We start from the raw sequence: 21993 nt of genomic DNA, 5'->3' as shown, positions 1-21993 counted from the left end.
ACTCTACACACTGACCACTTTACTAAATTCTACACACTGACCATTTGTCTAAACTCTACACACTGACCAATTGTCGAAACTCTACACACTGACCATTTGTCTAAACTCTACACACAGACCATTTGTTTAAACTCTACACACTGAACATTTTTGGAAACTCTTCACACTGCCCATTTGTGTAAACTCTGCACACTGCCAATTTGTGTAAACTCTACACACTGACCATTTGCCTGAACTCTACACACTGACCATTTGCCTAAACTCTACACACTGACCATTTGATTAAACTGTACACACTGACCATTTGTTTAAACTCTACACACTGACCATTTGTTTAACCTCTACACACTGACCATTTGTGTAAACTCTACACACTGACCATTTGTCTAAACTCTACACACTGACCATTTGTTTAAACTCTACACACTGACCATTTGTGTAAACTCGACACACTGATAATTTGTCTAAACCCTACAGACTGACCATTTGCCTAAACCCTACACATGAGATTTGTTTAACCTCTACACACTGACCATTTGTGTAAATTCTACACACTGACGACTTTGCTAAACTCTACACACTGAGCATTTGTTTAAACTCTACACACTGACAGTTTGTCTAAACTCTACACACTGACCATTTGTCGAAACTCTACACACTGACATTTGTCTAAACTCTACACACTGACCATTTGTCTAAACTCTACACACTGACCATTTGTCGAAACTCTACACATTGCCCATTTGTGTAAACTATACACACTGACCATTTGTCTAAACTCTACACACTGACCGTTTGTCTAAACTCAACACACTGACCAATTGTCGAAACTCTATACATTGCCCATTTGTGTAAACTCTACACACTGAACATTTGTCTAAACTCTACACACTGACCATTTGTCTAAACTCTACACACTGACCGTTTGTCTAAACTCTACACACTGACCATTTGTCGAAACTATACACACTGACCATTTGTCTAAACTCTACACACTGACCATTTGTCTAAACTCCACACACTGCCCATTTGTATAAAGTCTACACACTGCCCATTTGTGTAAACTATACACACTGACCATTTGTCTAAACTCTACACACTGACCATTTGTCTAAACCCTACACACTGACCAATTGTCAAAACTCTACAAATTGCCCATTTGTGTAAACTCTACACACTGAACACTTGTCTAAACGCTACACACTGCCCATTTGTGTAAACTATACACACTGACCATTTGTCGAAACTCTACACATTGCCCATTTTTGTAAACTCTTCACACTGCCCATTTGCGTAAACTCTACACACTGACCAATTGTCTAAACCCTACACACTAACCATTTGTCTAAAGCCTACACACTGACCATTTGGTAAACCCTACAAACTGATCATTTGTCCAAACACTACACACTGACCGTTTGTCTAAACTCTACACACTGACCCGTTGACTAAACCCTCACACTGACCATTTGCCTAAACCCTACACACTGACCATTTGTTTAAACCCTACACACTGACCATTTGTCTAAACCCTACACACTAACCATTTGTCTAAACCCTAGACACTGACCATTTGTCTAAACTCTACACACTGACCTTTTGTCTAAACCCTACTCATTGACCATTTGTCTAATCTCTACACACTGACCATTTGTCTAAACCCTACTCATTGACGATTTGTCTAATCTCTACACGCTGACCATTTGTCTAAACCCTACTCATTGACCATTTGCCTAATCTCAATACACTGACTATTTGTCTAATCTCTACACACTGACCATTTGTCTAAACCCTACACACTGACCATTTGCCTAATCTCTACACTGACCATTTGTCTAAACCCTACACACTGACCATTTGTCGAAACCCTACACACTGACCATTTGTCTAATACCTACACACTGACCATTTGTCTGAACTCTACACACTGACCATTTGCCCAAACTCTACAAACTGACCATTTGTCTAAACTCTACACACTGACCGTTTGTCTAAACTCTACACACTGACCATTTGGAAAAGCCCTACACACTGACCGTTTGTCAAAACCCTACACACTGACCATTTGTTTAAAGTCTACACACTGCCCATTTGTCTAAACTCTACACACTGACCGTTTGTCTAAACTCTACACACTGAACACTTTACTAAACTCTACACAGTGAGCATTTGTTTGAACTCTACACACTGAGCATTTGTCGAAACTCTACACACTGACCATTTGTCTAAACTCTACACACTGACCGTTTGTCTAAACTCTACACACTGCCCATTTGTCTAAACTCTACACATTGCCCATTTGTGCAAACTCTACACACTGAACATTTGTCTAAACTCTACACACTGCCCATTTGTGGAAACTCTACACACTGCCAATTTGTGTAAACTCTACACACTGACCATTTGCCTGAACTCTACACACTGAACATTTGCCTAAACTCTACACACTGACCATTTGCCTAAACTCTACACACTGACCATTTGATTAAACTCAACACACTGACAATTTGTTTAAACTCTACACACTGACCCATTGACTAAACCCTCACACTGACCATTTGCCTAAACCCTACACACTGACCATTTGTCTAAACCCTACAAACTGACCATTTGTCTAAACCCTACACACTAACCATTTGTCTAAACCCTAGACACTGACCATTTGTCTAAACTCTACACACTGACCTTTTGTCTAAACCCTACTCATTGACCATTTGTCTAATCTCTACACACTGACCATTTGTCTAAACCCTACTCATTGACCATTTGTCTAATCTCTACACACTGACCATTTGTCTAAACCCTACTCATTGACCATTTGTCTAATCTCAATACACTGACCATTTGTCTAATCTCTACACACTGACCGTTTGTCTAAACCCTACACACTGACCATTTGCCTAATCTCTACACTGACCATTTGTCTAAACCCTACACACTGACCATTTGTCGAAACCCTACACACTGACCATTTGTCTAATACCTACACACTGACCATTTGTCTGAACTCTACACACTGACCATTTGCCCAAACTCTACAAACTGACCATTTGTCTAAACTCTACACACTGACCGTTTGTCTAAACTCTACACACTGACCATTTGGAAAAGCCCTACACACTGACCGTTTGTCAAAACCCTACACACTGACCATTTGTTTAAAGTCTACACACTGCCCATTTGTCTAAACTCTACACACTGACCGTTTGTCTAAACTCTACACACTGAACACTTTACTAAACTCTACACAGTGAGCATTTGTTTGAACTCTACACACTGAGCATTTGTCGAAACTCTACACACTGACCATTTGTCTAAACTCTACACACTGACCGTTTGTCTAAACTCTACACACTGACCATTTGTCGAAACTCTACACATTGCCCATTTGTGCAAACTCTACACACTGAACATTTGTCTAAACTCTACACACTGCCCATTTGTGGAAACTCTACACACTGCCAATTTGTGTAAACTCTACACACTGACCATTTGCCTGAACTCTACACACTGAACATTTGCCTAAACTCTACACACTGACCATTTGCCTAAACTCTACACACTGACCATTTGATTAAACTCAACACACTGACCATTTGTTTAAACTCTACACACTGACCATTTTTTTAAACTCTACACACTGACCATTTGTGTAAACTCTACACACTGACCATTTGTCTAAACGCTACACACTGACCATTTGTTTAAACTCTACACACTGCCCATTTGTGTAAACTCTACACACTGACCATTTGTCTAAACCCTACAGACTGACCATTTGTCTAAACCCTAGACACTGACCATTTGTTTAAACTCTACACACTGACTGTTTGTCTAAATTCTACACACTGACCATTTGTTTAAACTCTACACACTGACTGTTTGTCTAAACTCTACACACTGACCAATTGTCTATACCCCACACACTGACCATTTGTCTCAACTCTACACACTGCCCATTTGTCTAAATTATACACACAGACCGTTTGTCTATGCCCTCCACACTGACCATTTGTCTAAACTCTACACACTGACCATTTGTTGAAACTCTACACATTGCCCATTTGTGTAAACTCTACACTGACCATTTGTCTCAACTCTACGCACTGCCCATTTGTGTAAAGTCTACACACTGCCCACTTGTGCAAACTCTACACACTGACCATTTGTCTGAACTCTACACACTGACCATTTGCCTAAACTCTACACACTGACCATTTGTCTAAACTCTACACACTGACGGTTTGTCTAAACTCTACACACTGACCACTTTACTAAATTCTACACACTGACCATTTGTCTAAACTCTACACACTGACCAATTGTCGAAACTCTACACACTGACCATTTGTCTAAACTCTACACACAGACCATTTGTTTAAACTCTACACACTGAACATTTTTGGAAACTCTTCACACTGCCCATTTGTGTAAACTCTACACACTGACCATTTGCCTGAACTCTACACACTGACCATTTGCCTAAACTCTACACACTGACCATTTGATTAAACTGTACACACTGACCATTTGTTTAAACTCTACACACTGACCATTTGTTTAACCTCTACACACTGACCATTTGTGTAAACTCTACACACTGACCATTTGTCTCAACTCTACACACTGACCATTTGTTTAAACTCTACACACTGACCATTTGTGTAAACTCTACACACTGATCATTTGTCTAAACCCTACAGACTGACCATTTGCCTAAACCCTACACATGAGATTTGTTTAACCTCCACACACTGGCCATTTGTGTAAATTCTACACACAGACGACTTTACTAAACTCTACACACTGAGCATTTGTTTGAACTCTGCACACTGACCGTTTGTCTAAACTCTACACACTGACCATTTGTCGAAACTCTACACACTGACATTTGTCTAAACTCTACACACTGACCATTTGTCTAAACTCTACACACTGACCATTTGTCGAAACTCTACACATTGCCCATTTGTGTAAACTATACACACTGACCATTTGTCTAAACTCTACACACTGACCGTTTATCTCAACTCAACACACTGACCAATTGTCGAAACTCTATGCATTGCCCATTTGTGTAAACTCTACACACTGAACATTTGTCTAAACTCTACACACTGCCCATTTGTGTAAACTCTACAAATTGCCAATTTGTGTAAACTCTACACACTGACCATTTGCCTGAACTCTACACACTGACCATTTGCCTAAACTCTACACACTGACCATTTGATTAAACTCCACACACTGACCCGTTGACTAAACCCTCACACTGACAATTTGCCTAAACCCTACACACTGACCATTTGTCTAAACCCTACACACTGACCATTTGTCTAAACCCTACACTAACCATTTGTCTAAACCCTAGACAGTGACCATTTGTCTAAACTCTACACACTGACCTTTTGTCCAAACCCTACTCATTGACCATTTGTCTAATCTCTACACACTGACCATTTGTCTAAACCCTACTCATTGACCATTTGTCTAATCTCTACACACTGACCATTTGTCTAAACCCTACTCATTGACCATTTGTCTAATCTCAATACACTGACCATTTGTCTAATCTCTACACACTGACGATTTGTCTAAACCCTACACACTGACCATTTGCCTAATCTCTACACTGACCATTTGTCTAAACCCTACACACTGACCATTTGTCGAAACCCTACACACTGACCATTTGTCTAATACCTACAAACTGACCATTTGTCTGAACTCTACACACTGACCATTTGCCTAAACTCTACAAACTGACCATTTGTCTAAACTCTACACACTGACCGTTTGTCTAAACTCTACACACTGACCATTTAGAAAAGCCCTACACACTGACCGTTTGTCAAAACCCTACACACTGACCATTTGTTTAAAGTCTACACACTGAACACTTTACTAAACTCTACACACTGAGCATTTGTTTGAACTCTACACACTGACCATTTGTCGAAACTCTACACACTGACCATTTGTCTAAACTCTACACACTGACCGTTTGTCTAAACTCTACACACTGACCATTTGTCGAAACTCTACACATTGCCCATTTGTGCAAACTCTACACACTGAACATTTGTCTAAACTCTACACACTGCCCATTTGTGTAAACTCTGCACACTGCCAATTTGTGTAAACTCTACACACTGACCATTTGCCTGAACTCTACACACTGAACATTTGCCTAAACTCTACACACTGACCATTTGCCTAAACTCTACACACTGAGCATTTGATTAAACTCAACACACTGACCATTTGTTTAAACTCTACACACTGACCATTTGTTTAAACTCTACACACTGACCATTTGTGTAAACTCTACACACTGACCATTTGTCTAAACGCTACACACTGACCATTTGTTTAAACTCTACACACTGACCATTTGTCTCAACCCTACAGACTCACCATTTGTCTAAACCCAACACACTGCCCGTTTGTCTATGCCCTACACACTGACCATTTGTCTAAACTCTACACACTGACCATTTGTCGAAACTCTACACATTGCCCATTTGTGTAAACTCTACACTGACCATTTGTCTCAACTCTACGCACTGCCCATTTGTGTAAAGTCTACACACTGCCCACTTGTGCAAACTCTACACACTGACCATTTGTCTAAACTCTACACACTGACCATTATTCTAAACCCTATCACTGACCATTTGTTTAAAGTCTACACACTGACCGTTTGTCTAAACTCTACACACTGACCACTTTACTAAATTCTACACACTGACCATTTGTCTAAACTCAACACACTGACCAATTGTCGAAACTCTACACATTGACCATTTGTCTAAACTCTACACACAGACCATTTGTTTAAACTCTACACACTGAACATTTTTGGAAACTCTTCACACTGCCCATTTGTGTAAACTCTGCACACTGCCAATTTGTGTAAACTCTACACACTGACCATTTGTTTAACCTCTACACACTGACCATTTGTGTAAACTCTACACACTGACCATTTGTCTAAACTCTACACACTGACCATTTGTTTAAACTCTACACACTGACCATTTGTGTAAACTCTACACACTGACCATTTGTCGAAACTCTACACACTGACATTTGTCTAAACTCTACACACTGACCATTTGTCTAAACTCTACACACTGACCATTTGTCGAAACTCTACACATTGCCCATTTGTGTAAACTATACACACTGACCATTTGTATAAACTCTACACACTGACCGTTTGTCTAAACTCTACACACTGACCAATTGTCGAAACTCTACACATTGCCCATTTATGTAAACTCTACACACTGAACACTTGTCTAAACTCTACGCACTGACCATTTGTCTAAACTCTGCACACTGACCATTTGTTTAAACTCTACACACTGACCATTTTTGTAAACTCTTCACACTGCCCATTTGCGTAAACTCTACACACTGACCATTTGTCTAAACCCTACACACTAACCATTTGTCTAAACCCTACACACTGACCATTTGTTTAAACCCTACAAACTGACCATTTGTCCAAACCCTACACACTGACCGTTTGTCTAAACTCTACACACTGACCAGTTGACTAAACCCTGCACACTGACCATTTGCCTAAACCCTACACACTGACCATTTGTCTAAACCCTACACACTGACCATTTGTCTAAACCCTAGACACTAACCATTTGTCTAAACCCTAGCCACTGACCATTTGTCTAAACTCTACACACTGACCTTTTGTCTAAAGCCTACTCATTGACCATTTGCCTAATCTCTTCACACTGACCATTTGTCTAAACTCTACACACTGACCATTTGTCGAAACTCTACACACTGACCGTTTGTCTAAACTCTACACACTGACCATTTGTCGAAACTCTACACATTGCCCATTTGTGTAAACTATACACACTGACCATTTGTCTAAACTCTACACACTGACCGTTTGTCTAAACTCTACACACTGACCAATTGTCGAAACTCTACACATTGCCCATTTATGTAAACTCTACACACTGAACACTTGTCTAAACTCTACGCACTGACCATTTGTCTAAACTCTACACACTGACCATTTGTTTAAACTCTACACACTGACCATTTTTGTAAACTCTTCACACTGCCCATTTGCGTAAACTCTACACACTGACCATTTGTCTAAACCCTACACACTAACCATTTGTCTAAACCCTACACACTGACCATTTGTCTAAACCCTACACACTAACCATTTGTCTAAACCCTACACACTGACCATTTGTTTAAACCCGACAAACTGACCATTTGTCCAAACCCTACACACTGACCGTTTGTCTAAACTCTACACACTGACCAGTTGACTAAACCCTGCACACTGACCATTTGCCTAAACCCTACACACTGACCATTTGTCTAAACCCTACACACTGACCATTTGCCTGAACTCTACACACTGACCATTTGCCTAAACTCTACACACTGACCATTTGGTAAACTCTACACACTGACCATTTGTTTAAACTCTACACACTGACCATTTGTTTAAACTCTACACACTGACCATTTGTGTAAACTCTACACGCTGACCATTTGTCTAAACTCTACACACTGACCATTTGTGTAAACTCTACACACTGACCATTTGTCTAAACCCTACAGACTGACCATTTGTCTAAACCCTACAGACTGACCATTTGTCTAAACCCTACACACTGACCATTTGTTTAAACTCGACACACTGACTGTTTGTCTAAACTCGACACACTGACCATTTGTCTCAACTCTACACACTGCCCATTTGTCTAAATTATACACACTGACCGTTTGTCTATACCCTACACACTGACCATTTGTCTAAACTCTACACATTGCCCATTTATGTAAACTCTACACACTGAACACATGTCTAAACTCTACGCACTGACCATTTGTCTAAACTCTACACACTGACCATTTGTTTAAACTCTACACACTGACCATTTTTGTAAACTCTTCACACTGCCCATTTGCGTAAACTCTACGCACTGACCATTTGTCTAAACTCTACACACTGCCCATTTGCGTAAACTCTACACACTGACCATTTGTCTAAACTCTACACACTAACCATTTGTCTAAACCCTACACACTGACCATTTGTTTAAACCCGACAAACTGACCATTTGTCCAAACCCTACACACTGACCGTTTGTCTAAACTCTACACACTGACCAGTTGACTAAACCCTGCACACTGACCATTTGCCTAAACCCTACACACTGACCATTTGTCTAAACCCTACACACTGACCATTTGTCTAAACCCGACACACTAACCATTTGTCTAAACTCTACACACTGACCATTTGTCTAAACTCTACACATTGCCCATTTGTGTAAACTATACACACTGACCATTTGTCTAAACTCTACACACTGACCGTTTGTCTAAACTCTACACACTGACCAATTGTCGAAACTCTACACATTGCCCATTTATGTAAACTCTACACACTGAACACTTGTCTAAACTCTACGCACTGACCATTTGTCTAAACCCTACTCATTGACCATTTGTCTAATCTCTACACACTGACCAATAGTCTAAACCCTACTCATTGAACATTTGTCTAATCTCTACACACTGACCATTTGTCTAAACCCTACTCATTGACCATTTGTCTAATCTCAATACACTGACCATTTGTCTAATCTCTACACACTGACCATTTGTCTAAACCCTACACACTGACCATTTGCCTAATCTCTACACACTGACCATTTGTCTAAGCCCTACACACTGACCATTTGTCGAAACCCTACACACTGACCATTTGTCTAAACCCTACACACTGACCATTTGTCTAAATCCTACACACTGACCATTTGTCCAATGTAACCACCTAATATGGCTGATTCCCGAGTAAAATGGTCAAAACCCGATCTAAAATGGCGAACGAAAGAGGCTGATGGGAAAATCAGCCAACAGGACTCAAACGGACAGCTGCAAGCAAAACAGTGTATTCGGCTCTGGGGAAGTCGGCCCAGACCGATACCTGCAACCATGAGCAGCACATCAACCCAGCCATCTGCATACTAAGCAGCCGTCCCCGGGAACAATTGCTACACATTAGCAACATAAAGCCGATCCAGACTTTTCGGCGACAGCAGTGGCTGAGACAAAGAAAGGTGGACGACCACCCCCCGATCAACAAATCGCCCCATTATTGGAGCATATCGAACCCAGTGATTGGGACCAAGTCCAATCACTTGGAACCAGGGTCAAGGTCTGCCCCGAGAGGCGGGAAGCCCCTGGGAACTATAAAAATAGGGACCAAGTTCAGATCGACCCTTCTTCTCCTGCTCGCAACCTTCGAGACCCTTCGACGAAGAAACAAAGTAAGTGTTACTCCAGCGATCGCTACCAGATCGGTGCTCCAGACTATCGACTCGTACCAGCCTTTTTGATCCCGCAGGCCAGACCCAATTCGATAGACCATTCATTTCCCTGACCTGGTGGGCCATCACCAAAGTTAAGTATTGGCCTTTAGTGGTAGGTAATAGTCTAGAAGTAGGATTATTGTATAAGTATTTATTGCTGTATATAATAAATGATCGTTGATTTAACTTTCACTAAGCGGTGTGCTGCATTATTAATCATTACTTGAGCTTGAACCACGTGGCGGTATCAGAAAGATACCTGGTGACTCGTGAGCAAAGGTGACAGAATTAGAGCTAATAAAACTAAGGCTAATAAGAGCAACATTTTGGCGACATCCTGACGGGACCCGATCTAGAAGTGGAAAACCACTCCAGGAGAACCCAAGAAATTTTGAATTAGAATCCAATTGGAAACAAAAACCACAAATGTTCAAGCAGTTCTGATTAATAATTCATAATTCGGAAGTGTGTGTATGCATGCATAACTAACAGGGCTATAAGGTAAAACTGATAGATTTTTGTTGCATCAAAACTGTCGGAAGTCTGTATTTTTGGAAATTAGCGCAAGCCGTACCCGCATCTACGACACCACCTTAGCCCCCTGTTCCAAATTCAAATGAAGCAAGCGAATAGGAAAGATGGCCATGCAGGCAATGCAATGCCTCATGAACCCCGAGGAATTTGCGGTCGCAGCGACCAGCAGCAGTAGAGTGGGACAGTGCCCCCCTTGGGAAGAGGAAATTCGGAAATACCTCAAGGGCAAAGGATGGCCCATGTGGAATGATTTCTGTAATAATGACGACTCAGGTCCCGGAAGTATAGGGCATACTTGGTGGGAGAACATGAGTGAGATCCATAAAAAGAACTTAACAAAAGCTCGCAAGCCGATGGCAATTGTGTCCTGTCTGGCACAATTGTGAGGCACAGAGGAGGTCGTCAGGACGCTCCGCAAAGAAGTAGAGGGCATATATCGTATGAGTAAAGTCGATGTATGCGAGGTGGAGAAAGAGAATCTGGAATTAAGGCGGAAATTAGCAGCAAAGAACGAAGAGGTGGCTGACGCCAAACGGGGTCACCAGTCTTGTCTGGCGCATTTGAGTAGTTTCCAGTCCCAGTACAAAAAGGCTTATCAGGACACGCAGCGTGCAGTCCTGGTAAAGAAAGAGACAGAGAAGCAGGTGGAGACACTACAGAAGCAATGTAGTGATGTCAAGGCAGCCTTGAGAGCGCTCCACACTGCAACCACGGAACAAAGACAGAGCACCATAGACCATGCAAAGTGCCGGAAGCAAATTGCAGACCTGCAATCACTGCTTTCTGTCCAAAAGGGATTCCGAGAAACCTTTGGGGAAAAATTAGACCAGGAAGACGGCCCTGATTGGGAAGAATTACAGGAAACAGCGCAGAGATATGTTCAGGGAACATGTGCGCAGGGAAAGCCCCAAAGGAGAAAAGCACCCCCATCCCCCACACAGCAGGTAGTTGAGGCTCCGATGAACCCTGTAACAACCCACCGCACAGCCACATCAGACGAGGCGGAATTCCTATATTCCACTCCCCTCACAGTGACCCAATTACGGGACGCGTTTGCAAAAATCACACCGTTCCTTCCCGCTTCAGACCCACACCATTTCTTTGCCACCGTCAAATATCAGGCGACCATGTACGGCCTGGATGAGAGAGAGCATGTAAAGCTCATGGTTCTGAGTTTGGATCCATTCGTAGCAGCAGCCCTTCCCGACCCACAGAACGTAGGAGAAGGCACGCTTGCAGAAATGCATACCGCGATCCTGGATGCGATCCGGTATAACCGGGGTGACCCCGTAGATGTCCTAAATAAGTGTAGGCAGAAGAGATCTGAGCACCCCACAGCGTTCGCAGGACGCCTGTGGATTCACTTCGAAGCTGTTTTTGGAGACGTAGACCGTGCCCATTTGTCCCCAGACAATATGGCCAAATGGACCCGCACCCTTATCTCCCATGCCACAGAGGCAGGACAGAATGCCTGGGTGGTTAAACGATTGTCCCGCGTTTGGGAGCAGTCTGTTCACAATAGACCCGCCGCTAAAACCACCGAGGAAAAGCAAGCAGCCGCAGACATGCAGGCAGTAAAAGCCGCACCTCACAACCCCGCCTGGGTAAATGAGGGAAAGAACAGCCCCCTAACAAAATCACAAGAATGTTACAACTGCGGACAGTTGGGACATTTTGCAAAAGAGTGCAATGGCCCTAAAAGGCCTCAGAGAGCCCAACAAACAGGCACTCTGAGTAAGAAAAAGGTAGAGCCCATCCATAGCGTTAGCGCCCGTTCGGATCAGACGGACTTGACCGGAACGGACTGACGGTGCACAGGCTCCCCCAGTTGGGTCTGCGATACCCTTTGCGATAGGTCAGGACGACCCGTAGTCGCAGCGAAAATTCGGGGACAGCCTATCGAATTTCTCTGGGACACAGGAGGGTCCTGCACCACCATAAATTCCTCCACCCTTTTTCAGGACACGTGGCCCACTACAGCCACTATCACCCTCAGCGGCTTTACAGGCCACTCACAGCAGGGACACATCACAGCCCCTGTACCTATTCAAATGGGAAACATAACCACAAAACACCCCGTAGTTTTAGTAGACCTGTCCCACACAGCAGAACACATTCTGGGAATCGACTTTATGAATTCCCACCACCTATCCTTCGATCCAGTCAACCAGTGTGTCTGGAAGATGACGAAATCCGCTAGAGCCCCCGCAACGCTCAACATCGGGGACTATATGAACAAAATTAGCGCAGTAGGCGAGTTTTGGTTCAACCCCACCACACTCAGCGCGGACCGGCAGGTTAGGGCAGTCCTGCAAAAGAACAGGGCAGCATTCGCGACCCACAAGCACGACTGTGGACGGATGACTGGCTCCATACAAGTAACAGGACCGGACCCGAGACCCCAAAAACAGTACGGATTCCCCCTAGAAGCAGAGGGAGAAATCCTAAAAGTTATAGAGAGCTTATTAGAGCAGGGCGTACTAAGACCGGTAGCCTCCACTAATAATGCCCCGATTTGGCCAGTGAGAAAGCCCGATGGATCATGGCGCCTGACGATTGATTATCGGGAACTCAATAAAGTCACCCCCGCAGCAGTCCCCACGGTAGCCACAAGTCCCGAGACCATGCTCAAACAGGGACTCCATGCCCGATATTTCATGGTTTTGGACGTCAGTAATGGATTCTGGTCCATTCCATTGGCAAAGGCGTGCCAGTACGAATTTGCCTTCACTTTTAAAAATCAACAGTACACGTGGGCATGCCTTCCACAAGGATTCCACAACTCCCCCTCCATTTTCCACCGCCAGCTGGCAAATGGACGAGCAAAGTTTTCTCGCCCCGAATGCCTGGTACAGTATGTAGATGATCTACTACTGCAGACAGACACCAAGGAAGAACACATTGAGCTTCTGTCCGAACTCCTGGAATTGTTACATTCCATTGGCTGTAAAGTAAACCCCAAAAAGGCCCAGATTTTGGAAGAAAAAGTGGTATATTTGGGTACAATTATCACACACGGCAAACGCAAGATCGAGCATAAAAGAATTGACTCGATCGCTAAATTGCCCCTTCCCTAGAACTTTTCAGCCCTCCGGTCGTTTTTAGGACTGGTTGGCTACTGCCGAAACCACATTGACGGTTTCGCCAGCAAGGAAGCGCCCCTCTCAGACCTCCTAAAGAAAGGAGCCCCCTGGGAGTGGCTTCCGCAGCATACGGATGCTGTGGAATCATTAAAACAGGCACTCATAGCAGCCCCTGCACTACAAGTTCCCGACCCGCTTTCCCCTTACGCAATAGAGGTAGCGACCACAGACCGCACCTTTCAGCCGTGCTCCTCCAGGAACGGCACGACCAGTTAAGACCCGTGGCTTATGCCTCCCGAATTTTAGATGCTGTGGAGCAGGGATTCTCAGCCTGTGAGAAGCACCTGCTCGCAGTTTTCTGGGCAGTCCAGTACTTTTCATACATTACCGGACTGAACCCCATCACCATTTTGACCGAACACACCCCCACCCAACTTTTACTGGACGGATGACTTAAGGACGGTACCGTCAGCCAAATACGCGCAGCTAGGTGGACCCTTCTCTTGCAGGGACGGGACATCACAGTAAAACGGACCAAGACACACACATACTTAGCAGACAATTTACAGTACACCGGAACCCCCCATGAGTGTGAAATCATCTCCCCACACCACAACACAGGCCCCTTTATAGCAAAAACGCCCCCCAGGAAAATAGGAAATCCATCTCAGAGCCCCCCTCACCCGGACACGTGTGACCCCATTAAGATTTATGTGGATGGATCGTCCACAGTCTTAGATGGGCAACGCATAACAGGTTGCGGGATTTATGTTGAGGACGCGTAGGGACGCGCCCTCGAGGAGATAGCATTAAAACCCCCCGGACACTTAGGGGCGCAGGCAGCAGAGCTTGCGGCCATCGCTTACATTGTAGAGCACCCAGATTCCTTCCCCAGCCCAGCAGACATATACTCAGACAGCCTCTATGTCTGCAACAGTCTTACAGAATTTCTGCCCCTGTGGGAAACAAGAGGATTTGTTTCCGCGGATAGGAAACCCCTCCCCTCAGCCCCATTACTCCGCCATATTTTACAAAAAGCCCGGGACAGGGCTTTTGGCATTATAAAAGTCCGCAACCACCATCGTTCCTCCCCCCCTGGAAATGTTAAAGCCGACGCACTGGCTAAGGCAGGATCCAGGCATGGGTATTTCTGGAAAACCCCCGAAAGCGCGCCAGTGAGTGCAGTTCAGGTCACGCAGACTAGGATCGAGGATCTAGTAGAGGCCCAGAAGCAGGATAGCGCTCTCACTGAGATAGTGAAAGGGAAGTTTCCAGCCTCCTACGAGAGGTTCAGAAATACACTGACCACACATGACGGTGTGGTGTTAAAGGACACCCTTTATGTAGTTCCTGAGCAGGATAGGAACCAATTAATCTGTTTATTCCATGATGGTCATGGACACCAGGGAATCGATCTCCCACAGCCCACCTCAAACAGCTTTGTTGGTGGCCAAATCTCAAGGAAGATGTAAGCCATTACATTGAGAATTGCCTCATCTGCGCACAGAACAACCCAGATAGATATGCCAAAAAGGTCCACCTCAGCCACACCCGACCCGTTAACGGCCCCTGGACTAACCTCCAGATTGATTTTATACGTCCATTGCCCCCTTGCAGGAATGGCTATAAATATGTTCTGGTGGTCATAGACACATTTACAAAATGGGTGGAAGCATTTCCAGCCCGCACCAACACCGCGAAAACCACAGCCAAGATCCTAACCCACCACATCTTCACAAGATGGGGACTCCCCCGCAGTATTGAATCGGACCAAGGTTCTCATTTTACGGGACGGGTCATGCAGAACGTCCTCACGATATTTGGCATTACCCAAAAATTCCACATTGCGTACCACCCACAGTCGAGTGGTATAGTGGAGCGCATGAATCGGACCCGAAAAACCACCCTCCGAAAAATGGTCCAGCAGAACAACACCACTTGGGACTCAGTCCTCCCTTTGGCGCTGATGTTTTTGCGTAACACTGTTTCCACCTCCACAGGTTACACCCCACACACTCTTATGACCGGACGTCCCATGAAAGGGACAGAATACTTGTTGGGTTTAGACCTGACCAGCCCTGAAGTAACGGCCCTCACCCACGAGAAAGCCGTGGAGCAATTAGTTGCTAATGTAAAAACGGCTCAGTTAGCAGCCGCAGTTAAATTGGGCACCAAAAAGAAACAGAGCAAGGCCTGTTTTGATAAGGCAGTGCACGCAACGGAGTATGATATAGGACAGCAAGTGATGTTGTCTGTGTATAACCCCAGCACATTCCTGTCTCCAAAATACTCGGGTCCGTAGTCCATTACGGATAAAGTAAGCCCATCGGTATACAAAATAAAATACCCAAATGGTAAGACTGCGTGGTTTCATATAAACAAGTTAAAGGCTTATGGAGCACAGTCAAACCACGCCCACCACGTCATGCTTGACGCAGCAGACCACACCCCGCCCACAGCCAACGTAACCAGACCAACCCCCACCACGTCCCGCCCAGCCACAGACTCGCCCTCGACTCCACCCCCAAAATATACACTCCGCCCCGGAACGCCCACAGACTGCCGCAGCAGAGACAGCGACTGTGACTCGGACGATAGCCACAGCACGCCTCCCTACTATCCCCATACAACCGGACCCACACCCAGCGACTCCGATTTCGACTCCAGTGATCCCTTCATGGTCACTTTTCTAAACAAATCCCACCACCGACCACTGAACCACACGGACGACCCCGACTTTGTCCCCACACAACTCAACACAACTTATTGGCACCGCGACAACTCCTACAGACTCGCCCGCAACGACGAAAGCAACCCCAACTCACACCACGCAGCCCTTTCAGCCCTAATTCACTCCAGAGTTTGGCACCCGGGAGAAGGGGACGACCTCGAGTCTGACTTCCAAACCGCCAACCCCTTTGCGACCCTGTTCGCGACAGAGAACTGAGGTGTCCACATGAGGTTTAAAGAAAACGCTTGGGAGAAATGTTGTCCTTCCTGATGGAACCTGCAGGATGTTTTATGTTGTTCGTACGTTTGTTTTGTGTTGTTCGTCCGACAGGAGAATTTTTTTCCAGCCGCTTGTTCAGCAGTACCAACTTATCTGCAGATACCTGGTCACCAGACCAGACGCTTGTTCAATGGAACTAGCTTGTCTGCAGACACTTCAGCTGATACCGGTTCGGGTATCAGACACCCGATCGTAGCTGCTCTTGTGATTCAAGGATAGAACCACTGTAGCAACCCCACCACGATGACTACATTTTTGCCCGTTCTTGTCGGTTGCTCAGGCAGTGGAGAAACGGCGTGAGACCCGCCCTGCCTGGGGAACCCCCGTTAGTCAAACACGCTTGGGTAGGGGAGATACGGCATTGGTAGCCGTCCTACCCGGGGACTCCATCCAAATCTTACCCGTCGCGGCCCATACACACCTCATTTGGCATTTTTCATTTCAAAAAGTTTTTATTTGTTTAGGCGACCTTTAGGTTGCTGCTATCTGCTATTTACATCCTGGAACATTCGGATGGTAAATCAGCACTGGTCCGTCATTGGGAAGTGTGCCGTGTCCTAACATTTATTTTTGGAGAAAAAAAATGAGGGAGTCACACATAGTGACCAATTATAAGGGAATAATTGGCCCCAAAAGGACAGACAAACTAACATACCGGATATTAAACCAAGGTAGTTACAGATACTATGCTTGTTTTTCCAGAACTCCAGAAGCTCCAGGATCGGAGAAAACAAAAGAACACAAGAAGGAAAAGGAACGAGGACAGCCAGGACAGCCATGAGGACCTCTTTCATCGTGCTCAACACTCTTTTTATGGACCTTTGGTTGCGCGGGAACGCGGACCCCATTACGTCAAACCTCCCTGCCGTTAATGTTTCACTGCCCCGCAGTACCCAGAGCTCAGTCACCAGCGACACTGCATCTTCCTGGTGTGCCAGGTTCATAACCTGGTACTCCCTGTCCTACGTAATTGAAGCACTGTTAGCATTGGCGATACTCTGCTCTGTAGTGCAGACTATGCGCCTCCGCAAATGGAGAAGGAGAGCGTACCGCGCTCGAACCCCGGTATATCGGATCCGATCCCCTATATTCGGTTATGACCAGACCCCCGACCCCCGCGACCTATAACAAAATAATAAAGAGCATGCACTTGCGTTATTAATGTAAATAAAAAGATGTACAAAACTTTTCATGAACAAAAAAAAAAAGTATGATCCTGAGCTTGACTGCCAAGCCAGGAAAGAGTATATTAAATGTTGTGATTGTTGTTGTATGTTTTAGGAAGATAGGATAATGCAATGTTTAGTGAGTATAGTGTATTTAGGTAAAATTAGAGGTTCCAATTTTGTTATTTTGTAAATGCATGTCCCTGCCTGACATAGCGCCCTTAGAATTGTTTAGGTAAAAAAAATGTGTGCATAGCTAGGGTCAGAGCAGTGGCCATGTAGGAGGTGTCCCCTCCCCTGGTCAGGGAATGGAAAGAACAAAATTTATGTGATCCTTCACGCTTCGCGTTAGGATCACAAGGAGGGTTTGTAGCCACCTAAAATGGCTGATTCCCGAGTAAAATGGTCAAACCCCGATCTAAAATGGCGAACGAAAGAGGCTGATGGGAAAATCAGCCAACAGGACTCAAACGGACAGCTGCAGGCAAAACAGTGTATTCGGCTCTGGGGAAGTCGGCCCAGACCGATACCTGCAACCATGAGCAGCACATCAACCCAGCCATCTGCATACTAAGCAGCCATCCCCGGGAACAATTGCTACACATTAGCAACATAAAGCCGATCCAGACTTTTCGTTGCCAGCAGTGGCTGAGACAAAGAAAGGTGGACGACCACCCCTCGATCAAGAAATCGCCCCATTATTTGAGCATATCGAACCCAGTGATTGGGACCAAGTCCAATCACTTGGAACCAGGGTCAAGGTCCGCCCCGAGAGGCGGGAAGCCCCTGGGAACTATAAAAATAGGGGCCAAGTTCAGATCGACCCTTCTTCTCCTGCTCGCAACCTTCGCGACCCTTCGACGAAGAAACAAGTAAGTGTTACTCCAGCGATCGCTACCAGATAGGTGCTCCAGACTATCGACTCGTACCAGCCTTTTTGAATCCCGCAGGTCAGACCCAATTCGATAGACCATTCGTTTCCCTGACCTGGTGGGCCATCACCAAAGTTAAGTATTGGCCTTTAGTGGTAGGTAATAGTCTAGAAGTAGGATTATTGTATAAGTATTTATTGCTGTATATAATAAATGATCGTTGATTTAACTTTTACTAAGCGGTGTGCTGCATTATTAATCATTACTTGAGCTTGAACCACGTGGCGGTATCAGAAAGATACCTGGCGACTCGTGAGCAAAGGCGACAGAATTAGAGCGAATAAAACTAAGGCTAATAAGAGCAACACCAAACTCTACACACTGACCATTTGACTAAACTCTACACACTGACCATTAGTCCAAACCCTACACATTGCCCATTTGTCTAAACTCTACACATTGACCATTTGTCTAAACCCAAGTCATTGACCATTTGTCTAAACCCTAAACATTGACCATTTGTCTAAACCCTACACACTGACCATTTGTCCAAACCCTACACAGTGACCATTTGTCTAAACCCTACACACTGACCATTTGTCTAAACTCTACACACTGACCATTTGTCTAAACTCTACACACTGACCATTTGTCTAAACTCTACACACTGACCATTTGTCTAAACCCTACACACTGACCATTTGTCTAAACCCTACACACTGACCATTTGTCTAAACCCTACACACTGACCATTTGTCTAAACTCTACACACTGACCATTTTTCCAAACCCTACACACTGACCATTTGTCTAAACCCTACACACTGACCATTTGTCTAAACCCTACACACTGACCATTTGTCTAAACTCTACACACTGACCATTTGTCTAAACTCTACACACTGACCGTTTGTCTAAACCCTACACACTGACCACTGGTCAAAACCCTACACACTGACCATTTGTTTAAACTCTACACACTGACCATTTGTCTAAACTCTACTCACTGAACATTTGTCTAAACTCTACACACTGCCCATTTGTGTAAACTCTACACTCTGACCATTTGTCTGAACTCTACACACTGACCATTTGTCTAAACCCTACACACTGACCATTTGTCTAAACCCTACACACTGACCATTTGTCTAAACCCTACACACTGACCATTTGTCTAAACCCTACGCACTGATGATTTGTCCAAACTCTACACACTGACCATTTGGCTAAACTCTACACACTGACCATTTGTCTAAACTCTACACACTGACCATTTGTCTAAACCCTACACACTGACCATTTGTCTAAACCCTACACACTGACCATTTGTCTAAACCCTACACACTGACCATTTGTCTAAACTCTACACACTGACCATTTTTCCAAACCCTACACACTGACCATTTGTCTAAACCCTACACACTGACCATTTGTCTAAACTCTACACACTGACCATTTGTCTAAACCCTACACACTGACCATTTGTCTAAACTCTACACACTGACCATTTGTCTAAACTCTACACACTGACCGTTTGTCTAAACCCTACACACTGACCACTGGTCAAAACCCTACACACTGACCATTTGTTTAAACTCTACACACTGACCGTTTGTCTAAACTCTACTCACTGAACATTTGTCTAAACTCTACACACTGCCCATTTGTGTAAACTCTACACTCTGACCATTTGTCTGAACTCTACACACTGACCATTTGTCTAAACCCTACACACTGACCATTTGTCTAAACCCTACACACTGACCATTTGTCTAAACCCTACACACTGACCATTTGTCTAAACCCTACACACTGACCATTTATCTAAACCCTACACACTGACCATTTGTCTAAACCCTACACACTGACCATTTGTCTAAACCCTACGCACTGATGATTTGTCCAAACTCTACACACTGACCATTTGGCTAAGCTCTACACACTGACCATTTGTCTAAACCCTACACACTGACCATTTGTCTAAACCCTACACATTGACCATTTGTCTAAACTCTACACACTGACCATTTGTCTAAACTCTACACACTGACCATTTGTCTAAACTCTACACATTGACCATTTGTCTAAACCCAACTCATTGACCATTTGTCTAAACCCTAAACATTGACCATTTGTCTAAACCCTACACACTGACCATTTGTCTAAACCCTAAACACTGACCATTTATTTAAACTCTACACACTGACCATTTGTCCAAATCCTACGCACTGAGCAATTGTCTACTCATTGAGCCTCTTCATTGATAATGAATGACATTAACCTAAACCCCACACAATTAGCCGAGACACAAACCCTGCAATTTCCGATGTCCTTAGCTCCACTCAATTATGCTTGATGTAGGCCCTCCAATCACTGTTGCTCCATACGCTGTTGGATCTATCCTCATTGTAGACTCTGTAATCTCCCCGAACCTGGATACTGACTCTCCAATTTGTCTAATGGTAAAAACTTGCCATTCACTCTGAGGTGCTTTCCCCATCTCCCACCCCCATGTTTACTTCAGTAAACCCCAAGCATGGCTGACTCTCCCTTGCCAATATTTACTCCCTTACCTTCCACAGTTAAAAAGGCCTTCTTCGAGTTAAACTGAATGCCTTCCACACTCACCAAGCACCAATACCAGCCCATGTCTGTTTGCTGCACCTTTATCAATCTGAAAAAGAGATGGAATCTGAGATTTATCAAAAGAAACAAGTAAGTTTTGTTCAAGTATTAAAGTCACATCACTAATTTAATTCAAACAGATAGCGCAGACTCCAAGTATTTGTGATTTACCTCCTTCACCAGTAACTTCTGTAGAGAGGTGGGTCACACACTGTGGAACTAAGCCATACAAGGCCAAGAAAGGTCAAAATTCAATCTGCAGGCTGGACCGAGTTGCCTGATCTCAACCAGGGCAGTGGTGGTGACGCTGCAACTGGGCCATAAAGCC

At 44.4% G+C, this 21993-nt stretch overlaps 1 protein-coding gene across 2 annotated transcripts in view; it reads right to left on the bottom strand.

The window, feature by feature from the left end:
• tyro3 (TYRO3 protein tyrosine kinase) overlaps positions 1 to 21993 on the bottom strand; it is a 535899-nt gene that overhangs the window by 470188 nt on the left and 43718 nt on the right. For both annotated transcript variants that reach the window (XM_072486187.1, XM_072486188.1), the window contains exon 3: positions 21614 to 21714. In XM_072486187.1, the coding sequence (XP_072342288.1) occupies positions 21614 to 21714 (101 nt within the window). The remainder of the gene's footprint in view (positions 1 to 21613; positions 21715 to 21993) is intronic.

Source organism: Scyliorhinus torazame, chromosome 2 (assembly GCF_047496885.1).
Source record: "Scyliorhinus torazame isolate Kashiwa2021f chromosome 2, sScyTor2.1, whole genome shotgun sequence".
Classification (NCBI taxonomy): Eukaryota; Metazoa; Chordata; class Chondrichthyes; order Carcharhiniformes; family Scyliorhinidae; genus Scyliorhinus; species Scyliorhinus torazame.
The sequence above is the reverse complement of the archived record's forward strand: the minus strand, read 5'-3'. Positions and strand labels throughout refer to the sequence as shown.